This window comes from Andrographis paniculata, unplaced genomic scaffold, assembly GCF_009805555.1.
Source record: "Andrographis paniculata isolate CXL003 unplaced genomic scaffold, ASM980555v1 Contig19END, whole genome shotgun sequence".
Lineage (NCBI taxonomy): Eukaryota > Viridiplantae > Streptophyta > Magnoliopsida > Lamiales > Acanthaceae > Andrographis > Andrographis paniculata.
In genome coordinates this window covers 756,482-769,397 of record NW_026137479.1, presented here as the reverse complement: position 1 = coordinate 769,397, position 12,916 = coordinate 756,482, and the positions used below count along the sequence as shown (strand labels likewise).

General features: G+C 36.3%; 1 protein-coding gene, 1 long non-coding RNA gene and 1 other non-coding gene across 12 annotated transcripts; 2 read left to right on the top strand and 1 right to left on the bottom strand.

Moving 5' to 3' along the window:
* Nucleotides 1-1,783: 1,783 nt before the first annotated feature.
* LOC127242828 (plasma membrane ATPase 1-like) lies at nt 1,784-7,867 on the top strand. 2 transcript variants are annotated; one of them, XM_051262543.1, is made up of 22 exons: nt 1,790-1,921; nt 2,085-2,140; nt 2,264-2,383; nt 2,516-2,614; nt 2,900-3,037; nt 3,133-3,267; nt 3,380-3,559; nt 3,704-3,910; nt 3,996-4,115; nt 4,199-4,318; nt 4,480-4,602; nt 4,676-4,780; nt 4,876-5,020; nt 5,275-5,439; nt 5,688-5,926; nt 6,041-6,073; nt 6,193-6,274; nt 6,412-6,572; nt 6,747-6,935; nt 7,037-7,219; nt 7,311-7,486; nt 7,576-7,867. In XM_051262543.1, exons 2-22 carry the CDS (start codon nt 2,087-2,089, stop codon nt 7,670-7,672), a joined length of 2,871 nt encoding a protein of 956 aa, XP_051118500.1. In that variant the 5' UTR covers nt 1,790-1,921; nt 2,085-2,086; the 3' UTR covers nt 7,673-7,867. The 2 variants fall into 2 exon arrangements, with proteins under 2 accessions (XP_051118491.1, XP_051118500.1); XM_051262534.1 differs by having other exon boundaries at nt 1,784-1,921; nt 3,380-3,910.
* Nucleotides 7,868-8,052: 185 nt separating this feature from the next.
* TRNAA-AGC (transfer RNA alanine (anticodon AGC)) lies at nt 8,053-8,125 on the bottom strand. Its single transcript has one exon. It is a non-coding gene; the product is annotated as a tRNA-Ala (tRNA).
* A 69-nt stretch (nt 8,126-8,194) lies between these two features.
* Nucleotides 8,195-12,804, top strand: LOC127242147 (uncharacterized). 9 transcript variants are annotated; one of them, XR_007836718.1, is made up of 8 exons: nt 8,195-8,328; nt 8,450-8,500; nt 8,577-8,633; nt 8,718-8,813; nt 8,911-9,044; nt 9,814-10,553; nt 11,053-11,121; nt 12,369-12,804. It is a non-coding gene; the product is annotated as an uncharacterized LOC127242147 (long non-coding RNA). The 9 variants fall into 9 exon arrangements; XR_007836713.1 differs by adding an exon at nt 12,018-12,074 and having other exon boundaries at nt 8,577-8,799; XR_007836715.1 differs by having other exon boundaries at nt 8,718-8,799; nt 12,369-12,779.
* Nucleotides 12,805-12,916: the final 112 nt, after the last annotated feature.

Genomic DNA, 12,916 nt, shown 5'->3' with positions numbered 1-12,916 from the left:
AAGATTAAGAATAAGAATATAAAATATGTATAAAGCAAAAGTTGTAATAAAAGTGGAGCCATTATTCTAATGCCTTTGTTGGCTATTGTCTTGTTACATACACAATATGTGTATGTACATCCGAATATAGTATCCAATCAGCAGTTAACACCATTAGGCAATTTATTAGGTTGGGAATTTATAATTCATAATATTATTGTTGCAAAATGGTTTTATAGTGTCACTGATCCACTAGGCACTGTCTGCTACACAAAAACAATGCATGGTAAAAAGCGCACACCTTATTTAATGCTTTCTCGACGTGGAGTGAAGCGTACAGTTCCTAAAGTTACGCCAGAAAACGTGTCAACAAAAAATGCAAGCCAAAATTGAAAGCACGTTTTCATACAATTAATTGAAATAGCGGTGGATGGGAGTGGGGGAAGCGAGTATGCGTCACCCGGTATTGTATATCTGAAGAGGCCTTGATGGATCACCTAACGAACGGCCACGATTCGTCTAATCGAAACGACGCAGTTTAGTCGCTGAAAGGACATTTCCGTACGATTTCCTAAATATAAAGTAAAAAACAAAAATCGTAAAAGTCAAAGCACGACAACACCAATCGGTGGCTTGACTAATCTCCAACTGTTTATTTCCACATATGCCCTCCCTCCCTCGCCTACATTATCATCGAGTGGCAATATGGTCATTTCATGTTCCCATCGGCAAGGGAAAGAGAAAATTCCTTATTTGAAAAATAGCTTCATTTGTTGATAATCAATTAATAATCAATGCTGTGGTTGATCAATTAATTGGACTAAATAGAGTCTAACTTTCTTACCAAAACTAACACGTCATCTACCAAGACTAAGGCCACGTGCACCTATTGATGTCACTATTCACATAATCTTATATACCTATTCTATTATAAAATTCAACAATGTACTTTGTTTGGTATGACGTTACATTTCAGTAAAAACACCAATGTGACAATGGATAAACGATACTCTAAAAATAATATTTATCTTGTACATGTAATTTTCAAGTAATATTCCGAAAACTAATAAAATGTTGAACTTATTTGTTTGTACTACTTTCATTATATATGACTCAATTAAATTATGAAAATAATATTGATTCTATTTTTAAAAATGTATAACTAATAAATTAAAGATGTTTAATCAAACTGACATAACTTCCAACATTTTTTTATTACAGTAACAGAATATCTAATATATCTGAAAACAACTCTGACAACAATGAAAATAAATGAAGTCCAATTAAACACAAACATACTTCAAATAAATTTGAATTATCAACAAAAGTCATTATCCATTTTTATCTATATGTTTTTTTACTTATCTATTTACTTTAAGATAATATTATCCAAGCCTTTTGTTAAGTAATTATCCAAAATATAGAGTAGTAGGTAGGGAGGGCATAATTGTCAAAACACATTCCCTCAGATTCCGAATTCCTCCGCTGCCTTTTGTTTCCTAACCTTTTTAACCTTTACCTAATTCGATTATTTCAATGATAACAAAACTCTTAAAAAGAAACTCAAGCAATTTACGATATTTACAGTTAGAAAAAAGTAATATATATTTAAATTTATTTATTATTAATATAAAGAAACACAAAGACAACATAGGAAATATATTTTTTAAAAATATATAAATATGTAATTGTACTGGCAAGTACACGATCTTCCTGGGAAGGCTCACCTGCACCAGTTTCACTCAATAACTGCCGTACGCTATTCCTGTCTAGTCCATCTGTTATCCTTCAACTCACGCGCCTTCCGCTGCGCGTGGCGCGTGAGAGTTTATGGAATTTGTGTACAGGTAGGAGTCGCTGGTATATAGGAGAGAGGCAGATGCCTGCTTCGTTTTCATTTCCAATACTCTGCTGCGGGAGGCCATCTCAGTTCGTTTTCTAGGTGAGTTTTCTTTCGTTTCATTTCGTTATTTTACCTTCGTTTCGGTGCGGATTCTGCGCATATGTTGTGTAATCGTTCGTTTTGAGTAAGGAATTCATGCATATGTTTTTGTGAGTTTCAATGGGAACTTTTATTGAGGTTTTGTTTTTACGTGTATTCGCAGACATGGCGGGGAAAGATGAGGCGATGGAGGCTCTCAAGCGGGAAGCTGTTGATTTGGTATGTCTACTAGTTTTGTTTTTTCTGAAATTAAATTTTAACTGTTTTTCGACTACGTTATGTGTTTGGCTGGAAATTTGGTGGATGTAATTTTAACGGAATTTGATTTTGTATTTTTTGCAGGAGAACATACCGATCGAAGAAGTGCTTGAAAATCTCAGGTGCACGAGACAGGGGCTTTCGTCTGAGGATGCCAACAGAAGACTGGAAATTTTTGGTCCTAACAAGCTCGAGGAAAAAGAGGTGCGATGTTTTCTATTCTGTTTCTCGAGTTTTTTTCCCCCTAAACATGTTCATCCTTTGTTTGGCTGCTATCTTCTGCTTCGGTCTGTCTATTATAGTTCATCTTGGTGAAAATTTGATGGATATTTGCAGGAGAGTAAAGTTCTGAAGTTCTTAGGGTTTATGTGGAATCCGCTGTCGTGGGTGATGGAAGCTGCGGCTATAATGGCCATAGCTCTCGCCAATGGAGGAGTGAGCCCTTGTCACACTTTCGCTTATGTTATTTATTTTATTTCCTGGTTTTCTGCTATATGACCCCACCTTCAACAAAAATTAAAGGCTAGTAACTAATATATTTGCGTGTATATTTTTTAATTTGGAAAACTTGAGAGCGAATGGAATATTTATGTACATATGAAGTGGAAATGTTTGCATCCGAAGTCTGTATAATTCTGGAGATCCGACAACTCGATCGTTTTGAAGTCTCAATATATCGTTGAATTTTAAGTACTTAAATATATGGTGAAAATTTTGTAGGGGAAACCGCCAGATTGGCAGGATTTTGTTGGGATCATCACTCTTCTAGTAATAAACTCAACCATAAGTTTCATAGAGGAGAATAATGCTGGAAATGCTGCTGCTGCTCTCATGGCCCGCCTTGCACCCAAAGCCAAGGTGGATTCTCACTCTAGCTCTGAGCATATTTCTGCAGTATTTCACATGCATTTTTTAATGTAACCAAAACTCAGAGTTGGTAGCTGCTTCTTTAGGTTCTTCGAGATGGCCGCTGGCAGGAGGAGGATGCAGCTGTTCTTGTTCCTGGCGACATCATTAGTATAAAGTTGGGTGATATTATTCCAGCTGATGCTCGTCTGCTCGAGGGCGATCCATTAAAGATAGACCAGGTACTCTGTTACTGACAATTCTCCTAAATTGGACTACCATCAGTCATGTGTTTTTAGTCATGTGTTTTTATCATTTATGCCATCTTTCAACTGTTACTGCTATCATTTGCAGTCCGCTCTGACAGGGGAATCCCTTCCCGTTACGAAAGGCCCCGGTGATGGAGTGTACTCAGGCTCGACTGTCAAACAAGGGGAGATTGAAGCATTGGTCATTGCAACTGGTGTTCATACTTTCTTTGGCAAGGCTGCCCACTTAGTTGACTCCACTAATCAAGTGGGACATTTTCAAAAGGTGAGGTCTAAATGTAATAAATACACATATTTGTGTTATAAATTACAAAGTTATTATGTTTCTTTCTTGATCATTTTAATTCTGCAATTGGTTTTTGAAATACCATGTTGTTCTCTCATTAACTACTTTGGGATGGCTTTAAAGGTCTTGACTGCGATTGGGAATTTCTGCATATGCTCTATTGCTGTGGGAATGGTGGTTGAGATAATTGTGATGTACCCTATTCAGCACCGTGCTTATCGTCCAGGAATTGATAATTTGCTTGTGCTTCTCATTGGAGGAATTCCTATTGCAATGCCAACAGTATTGTCTGTTACAATGGCAATTGGTTCCCACCGTCTGGCTCAACAGGTAGAATTTTACCCATCAATGAGGAACACTTTCTTTAGTTATAATTTCTGAATCTACTATCTTTTTTTTTTTGTTAATATCTCAGGGGGCGATCACTAAAAGAATGACTGCCATAGAAGAAATGGCTGGCATGGATGTGCTGTGCAGTGATAAAACTGGAACTTTGACATTGAACAAACTAAGTGTTGACAAAAATATTATTGAGGTCAAATAAACTGTCAGAAGTGGATGTATCAACTGAAATCAATTCTTGCATCCTGTTTTGATCTTTGAAATATCAAACTGTAGGTCTTTGCCAAAGGAGTCGATCCAGATACTGTTGTTTTAATGGCTGCAAGGGCTTCTCGGTTGGAAAATCAAGATGCCATTGATGCAGCAATAGTGGGGATGCTTGCTGACCCCAAGGAGGTATTGTGCCCTTAGTCTTATCTTCTATATTTTGTGTCAAACGTTTATCTTTTGTATTTATATTATATTATATATCTCTGTATTTGATATTATGAACTCCATATGGGATGCACCTTATTCCTATATCAAAATTGCTGATATACAACATTTCCAAACAAAAGGCTAGGGCTGGAATTCAAGAAGTTCATTTCTTGCCATTCAATCCAACTGATAAGCGCACAGCTTTAACATACATAGACAATGATGGTAAAATGCACCGAGTCAGCAAGGGAGCCCCTGAACAGGTACACTGAACGTCTATTAATTGATTGGTGCAATGCCTGGAAGTTGTCTGATTAGTCACACTTTGGCTTCCAGATATTAAATCTTGCATACAACAGATCTGAAATAGAGCGTAGAGTTCATTCTATCATTGATAAATTTGCTGAACGTGGATTACGATCACTTGGAGTTGCATACCAGGTGAAGTGACAATATTGTTAGCTTGCTTAAAAATTTAATATTTAATTACGACATGTTGTAGAATCTATTATGACATGTAAGTTGTTAACATACAGGAGGTTCCAGACGGAAGGAAGGAGAGTGCAGGAGGTCCTTGGAAATTTATAGGACTCATGCCTCTATTTGATCCTCCAAGGCATGATAGTGCTGAGACCATTAGGAGGGCCCTGAATCTTGGTGTAAATGTTAAAATGATAACTGGTGAGCATGCTATTGAAAAGGTTTTTCGATTTTAATTTAGGCAAACTAGAAGATTTTAACCTCAAGATAAATGAACTTTACATATGAAACGTGCTTTGGTTTGTATCAGGTAAATCATTGCGCCATTTTTTGTTGTCATATATATTCTTTGGCATTCGCTTGGAATTTTTTTACTGAAGTTCTGCGATACTAGATACTGCTTCTTTTTCTCTTGGGACTTCCAGTTAGTCATAACTTGTTCTAATACATTTCAGGTGATCAGCTGGCAATAGGAAAGGAAACAGGTCGTCGCCTGGGAATGGGAACAAACATGTATCCATCATCTTCTCTATTAGGACATGACAAAGATGAGTCTATTGCTGCTTTGCCTGTTGATGAGTTGATTGAAAAGGCTGATGGATTTGCTGGCGTATTTCCTGGTACGAAAGTTACTTCTCCCCCCCCTCCCCATTTTTTTTTTCTTGTTCAATTCTATTTATTATTAACTATTTTTAATCGTTCGATTAAAAAAGATTTGCACTGCATCTCTAGTATTAAGCATCTTCACCCCTGCCCCTGCCCCTGCCCCTGTCAACTGCATCTGTCATCTATTTGCCATCATTCTTCCATGCTTCTATTTCCCCTTCTATATTTGAAATGCAAATGCAGTAATGCCTTTCATATTCAGAGCACAAGTATGAGATTGTCAAGCGTTTGCAAGCACGAAAACATATATGTGGGATGACTGGTGATGGTGTAAATGATGCCCCTGCACTCAAGAAGGCAGATATTGGTATAGCTGTTGCGGATGCAACTGATGCTGCTCGAAGTGCATCTGACATTGTACTCACTGAACCTGGTCTAAGTGTAATCATCAGTGCTGTTCTAACCAGTCGAGCAATATTTCAAAGGATGAAAAATTACACCGTAAGTCTCATGACATTTAAGCATATAAAGCACTTGGCAATGTGGCTGTAGGCCTACTGTACACTGTAATTGTTATATAGTTCAGGTACTTACTAATCTCTTCTGAACATGCAGATATATGCTGTTTCGATAACAATTCGTATAGTGGTAAGCCTCAAGGGTTGTTTTTACTCACTGAAGTGTGACTTGCTATGAAACATCTATTGTGACTTGCTTAAGGCTTTTGTAATTTTCACCGCTCATTTTGTATTTTCCAATTTTGACAGCTTGGGTTTTTGTTGCTTGCTCTCATATGGAAATTCGACTTTCCACCATTTATGGTTCTGATTATTGCTATCCTAAATGATGGTAAGTAGTTAGGCCGCCATTATATTTTCTACACTCAAATTGTTAGTGCCAGCCCAATTCGTATGCACCTGTATTTCAATTTTTAAGAATTTTGCCATCTGCTGTGGTCATTGAAGATAGTATGTTGTGGTTTGTAGGTACCATCATGACAATATCGAAGGATAGAGTGAAGCCATCTCCTTTACCGGATAGCTGGAAGTTAGCTGAGATTTTCGCAACAGGAATTATCCTTGGTGCCTACTTAGCAATGATGACGGTCATTTTCTTCTGGGCTGCATATGATACGGATTTCTTCACTGTAAGTGTTTTTGATATAATACTATTCACTCGACAACCAAAGTGGAAGTACATGTGCTTATTCCGTGGCAATGTGGCTGTATCTGTTCATCCCTTCTTGTTAGTAACATTTTGATCTGGCAACCAAACTGGAAGAACATTGCTAACTGCATTTGTTGTATTTGCCTCCTTGCAGAAGACATTTGGGGTTAAGTCTCTTGAGAGAGGAGTCAACCCCAACAACACCAAGATGCTTGCCTCTGCAATATACTTGCAAGTGAGTATTATAAGCCAGGCCTTAATTTTTGTGACGAGGTCTAGAAGTTGGTCATTTGTCGAGCGGCCCGGAATTCTGCTGGGAGTGGCGTTTCTTGTTGCTCAGCTCGTAAGTGAACTTTATTTTCTATGTCCCTTCTATCAGTACAACACGCTCACCCTCCTTCCAAGTACCTTGCTCTTTACCCATAACACTTCTTTATCCAACAGATCGCTACGCTGATAGCAGTCTATGCAAACTGGAATTTTGCGGCAATAGAGGGAATTGGTTGGGGTTGGGCAGGCATTATATGGCTCTACAACATCATATTCTATTTCCCACTCGATCTCATCAAATTCTTCATCAGATATGCACTGAGTGGAAGGGCTTGGGAACTTGTTTTCGAGCAAAGGGTATGAGAACAAATACAGTCAATCGCACCTACTAAATCCATGCTTATGAGGCTTTCTTTTAACAATTCTTGAGCCATTCCACCCTTTGCAGATTGCCTTTACAAGAAAGAAGGATTTTGGTAAGGAGGATCGTGAAATTAAGTGGGTACAAGCACAAAGGACTCTTCATGGGCTTCATCCCCCTCAGACGCAATACGGCGAGCGCACTACTCACAATGATCTCAACCAAATAGCCGAAGAGGCAAGGAGGCGTGCCGAGATGGCAAGGTAGGAATATGCACATTGTTACCGTCATTCTCGAAAAAACATGGATACATTACTCACCACATTGTCTTGTGAATGGATGCAATGCACAGGTTGAGAGAGCTGCACACACTGAAAGGCCACGTTGAATCTGTGATCAAGATGAAGAATCTGGACATAGACACGATCCAGCAATCATACACAGTCTAAGTTTGTATCCATCCAATGCTCTTATGTGTGACGATGATTGTGCTGCATCATATAAGCTCCGGCCTGTTGGCTGTTGATCATACGCCCCCTCAATGCCCCTTTGTAATATCAAAATTTTGGGATCATATATGTCTATTATGAATACCTGATACTCATACTTGTTGCTTGCAATATATACACCCTTTTTTTTTTTAATCCTCCATGTGCGCATGTATTGTATATTCCTTGTCTGTTCCTTATAATTATGAAGACAATAATAATATTATTATTTCGATACAAGAAAATAAAATTTTGACAATTTTTTGAGAAATGATAAAACAGCCAAGAGACATAAAAGTAAAACTTTGACAAGTGAGAAAAAAATTAAAAATAAAATAATTTGGAGATGCGGGGTATCGATCCCCGTACCTCTCGCATGCTAAGCGAGCGCTCTACCATCTGAGCTACATCCCCAGATGGTATGCAGTGTGGCTACTTTTTCTGAAATCGCAATAGTGTATGGGTAATCATTGTTTATTGTACGTTTTTCATTTGTTTCTGTAGAAAAATTCTCTGCTCGAGCCTTGAAGCCTTCACGAGCGGTGATGTATGTTTCTGGATTTCTCTGCGTTGATCATCTCTATTGTAGTTACGTCTTAACTTTGTTCCTCTTGGTGGTACGTGACAACAAAATTTCTATTTGAATTCTCTTCAGTTCGCATTTGATGAGTTTTGCTTCGTTTGAATCAAACCAATGCTTCTATTATTCATTTAGATTAATGAAATGTTGAAATTTAGGGTTGGGTTTCTTACCTTAAGCTTCATCAGACTGCGCTTGTAATCACATAGGTATACAACAGATCCACAATTATTTGTGTGTGTTTTTCTTTCTAATTTCTCATTTGCACTTCATATATCTTGGTAGTTGATCTAGGAGGAAGCCGGAGAAGAAGAGGATGAAGAAAACAAACAGTTTATACAGGTAATATAGGGATGTACTTCCTGAAAGAAGAAATACTTTCAACTTCTTTTCACCTCTCCCTCTCTCTCTCTCTTGAATATTGAGGTACAAATACAATGCGATGGTTGAGGGCACTCTCTCCCAATGGGTATTATGTTTGCTACTAGAGTGTGGTAACAAGGAAGAGGTTGGTTTGTATTTGTATGTAACCCTAATTTTATGTTGACTGTTTATTTCTTACACAGCATAGATGTCCCTAATCTATGTTTGATTTTCCCTAAACCTTGTACATGCATAGATGTTTTTGGTTGCTGCTTTGTCACATTTGAAAGCTGGTGGATATCAAGCAGCACCCCATTGAAAAATCAATCGAACCTCACAACAATTGTAGACAAACTGAATTTTCTCTAAATCATGAAAGCCTTTTAAGAGGTACAAATTGATGTTTTGTTCATTATACTAATTAGAAAATCACATTCAATCATTGCATGTTCTCTGAAGATGATGATTATCTACTACAACATTGCACATCATTTTTAACTTTTGATAGTATTTTCCTTTCATCTTGAACAATTTGAAGTCTATTAAAACAATGTGAAGTCCGATCAAAAAAAAGAAAGGAAGTGAAGTCAACTTCATCTGTTTGTAGCTACCATCCATTTTTCGTCTTTTGCTTCTCTATTTAACTTATCATAGGTATATTTCTATATTGTTGTTAATATATGAAATTTCTTATTTTGTCCACACTCTCTTTTGTTTGAGGATATGAAAAGTAAATATAATGCATTATTCTTTTACAAAATCTAAAGTTTCTTAAGAACTTCTTGTGGTGAAGTTTTGAGTTTGTTTATATTTGGTAGATGCATGAAAATATGTTTCTATTACGACACTTGTAATTAAGTACTTCATGCTTTCAACATTCTCAGTACTCTCATAGTCTCATTTGGATTTAAGTCTATTGACGACTACTTCATTCTCTGCTATGCGTCTATAGAAGTTTCATTTGCTGTATAGATGGTGTATGTTATAAATAGTGTAGTTTGTTTCCTGAAATTCTCCAATTTCTTTGTTAATATAATAATATTTTATTATTTGCATGAAACTACTGCATACTATATATTGTAAGATGGATAGATTATTAGATTGATTGTAGATATAAGGAGGGCAGGAATAAAACATTTTCTCCTTGCATGTGTTTCAGAATTCAGACGCTGGGAAACGCGTTCTACGGTTACAAGTATCTATCGATGTCAGTCGCTGGTTCCCTCACCCAGAGAGGGCGGGAGAGGAGAAAGGGAGAGAAGTTACAGCCATACGCCGATTCGATCTTGATTCCGGGTTAGAGGCGGCGTCGGCGTTCTGAGTCTATCTTCGGTCTCGTTGTTAAGAATTTTGATGACGAAGAGATAGAAATGCAGCGGGGACCGAATCCCAAACCCTAGCCCAAGATTTTTTCCTATAAATGATTTCCCTAGTCTCAATCCAATTGTGTTGATAGCCTAATTTCATCCACTCGTCTCGGACTCTCTTCCTCTTCACCTTGTCTCTGAAACCCTAGTCCGAGGGGAACGAAGGGAGGGGGGAAATGCGGATGGGGGCAAGCCAGGTCGGGTCCTGTTGATGATGAAGAAATGGAAATGCTGCGGTCATTCTTGCGTTGGTTTGCCTTGTCCGGGAAGGAGTACCTTGGGTTCTACCTCCGTTGACAATTCTCCTAAATTGAACTGCCTTGAGTCTTTTGTTTTACCATTTAGGCTATCTTTTAACCGTTGCTTGTTGTTAGTTGCAGTCCACACTGACAGGGGAATCCCTTTGCGTTACAGAAGACCCTGAAAATGAAGTGCGCCCGGGCTCAACCACCAAACAAGGGGAGATTGAAGCATTAGTCATTGCAACTGGTGTACATGCATGAATATACTAGTCAAGTGAAATTTTCAAAAGGTCAGACTCAATGTAATAAGTAAATATATTTATTTTCTGAATTACATCTTGCTATGTTTCTTTCTTGATCATTTCAATTCCACTATTGTTTTTTGAAATACCATGTTCTCTCACAAGCTGCTTTTGCATTGCTTCAAAGGTCTTGACTGCTATTGGGAATTTTGCTTGAGAATGGTGGTTGATATGTTGTCTATTTAGATCATTGTCCAAGAATTTAATTTACCTGTGCTTCTCATTGGAGGAATTCCTATTGAAATGCCAACATATTCTGGCATTGATATATATATATGATTGTGCTAATCGGAGGAGCAACAAAATAGCTAGATATGTATGCAGGAGTAGTAAATATTGGTTTAATATGACTGATGTGCCAAAAGACTTCAAATTTAATATGATTTTCCTCTTGCAATAATTGATATCTTAAGCTTATTAATTTACCTTCAGTTAAGTAGTTGTATAATTGAATGTCTAATTTGAAGTTATTTGTGCAATTTAACAGGTCCTCTGGGTTGTTTGCTCATCAATCAGTTATGGTGTCTGAACATCTTGCAGAGCAGAAAAACAATTGGTATCTTCACTATGAATGATAAATTTTTTAGTTGCTAGTATGATTTTTTCTCTTTCTTCTGCCTGATTTATGTGATTTATTTTCATGATTATGTCATTTTTCACTCAATATGTTATATATCCTCTTAGTTTTAATGATATTAGATAACTAAATTTAGATATATATATATATATATTACGAATGCATATATTAGTTATATACTATATAATATGTTAGTGTTCACTTCAATTTTAAAATATATTTCAATTATATGGATAGTTTTATTTAAACTATTTAAATATAATTTAATACCCTTACGGTCTTATAAACAATGCTCATTTTATCATTTTAGCATGTATACCAAAGTGTGATCATAACGTATTTAGTAAAAAAGTACAATTCTTTTTTAAATTTATATTCACTATTTTTTCTATTTATTTATAATGTCACTAATGGATTCCACATATTTCTCATACCCAGTCTATTTTATTCCAAAAATTATATTAATAACCCTATAAAATTTCAATTCTACTTTTACAAAAAAACACACAAATAATACTAAAGTATATATATTTTTTAAATTTTTGTGCCCGAAAGTTTGAGCATTATTTTATAAGACGGGGTGATTATAATCTAACTAACTCCATCTAAAGGATTACAGGAGAATTTGTGTTACATGAAGTGTTGTTCAAAGCAATGTTTTCCTAATCTTAAAATATTTGTTTTTATCATCGCACTTTTCTTTTTCTGTTACATGATATTAGTAAGAAATATTCTAGTAGTTAATATCCAAGTATTATACATACGGGCAAAAGTATATATACACGTTTAATATGAAAAAATATACTACCCAAGTGTATTCAATTATTGTTATATTCATTTAATCCTATTACATTTATTTTCTGTTGTTTGCAAAGGTGTGGACTTAAGGAGGGGATTCCATACTAAGGTTTAATGAGAATTTTTGTCATAATGTAAGCCATAGCATTCTCACTGATTGTGAGATTTGTTTCTTTGGGGCATCAATTCAAACTTTTCTTTTACCTAGTTTAAATTTTCTTGGCCAATGGAAAGATTCTAATATATTCTTTATTTGCAATGGAAATGTGCTTACATGTATTGTAAGATGTTGCTAACATGCAAATATGTTAACAATGGAGGGCCAATCATGAAATGTTTTATGAGGTTACATGTTGATGTATTAGTCTTTATCCCTGAAATTCTTGCTATGGCATCTCAAGATTTGGAAACTAATTGTGATATTACAGGTTTGAAAATCTTTGAGATGCAAAAACCTGGATTGCAATAGCTGTGAGGTATGTGGGTTTTTAAGTAATCACCTCAGCGTTTCATCCACATGAGTAGTGAGAAGTTGGAATCTTGCACTTAGTAAGTATATTGGCGGACAGGTTTGGTACCTCACCATTACAGATGGAGCTAACTTTGATTGGGTTTCTGCTCTGTCTCTGGGTTGATTTCTTCATAGCTGGGCACTGACAACTCGGGGAAGAAAATTTTATGGTTGTGGTGTATATTATGGCTGTCATTTTTATCGCTGATGTTATTGTGTAGGTTAATTTTCAGGACATTGACAACACGAGTGCAGAAAATTGTATGGAACTGGTATTTAACACGTTTCTTTGATGTCCTTCGTTTATAAGAGAACTCTGTTGAGCACAGGTGTAAAGAGGGAGTTTCATCTCATGGTAAAATTATTATTTATTTATTTTTAATCTTATTTTTAAGTAAGTACATGGATAATATGAACTTTAACATGTAAGAATTGAATTCAACATTTATAATTCAAGTTGATACA

What these genes read in the sequence shown, in the direction of transcription:
- LOC127242828 (XM_051262534.1), top strand. Translation starts at nt 2,087, where the DNA reads ATGGCGGGGAAAGATGAGGCGATGGAGGCTCTCAAGCGGGAAGCTGTT. An exon ending in GCAAGGGAGCCCCTGAACAG is followed by an intron (nt 4,603 to 4,675) that starts GTACACTGAACG and finishes TTTGGCTTCCAG; the next exon opens with ATATTAAATCTTGCATACAA. An exon ending in ATTTGCTGGCGTATTTCCTG is followed by an intron (nt 5,440 to 5,687) that starts GTACGAAAGTTA and finishes TTTCATATTCAG; the next exon opens with AGCACAAGTATGAGATTGTC.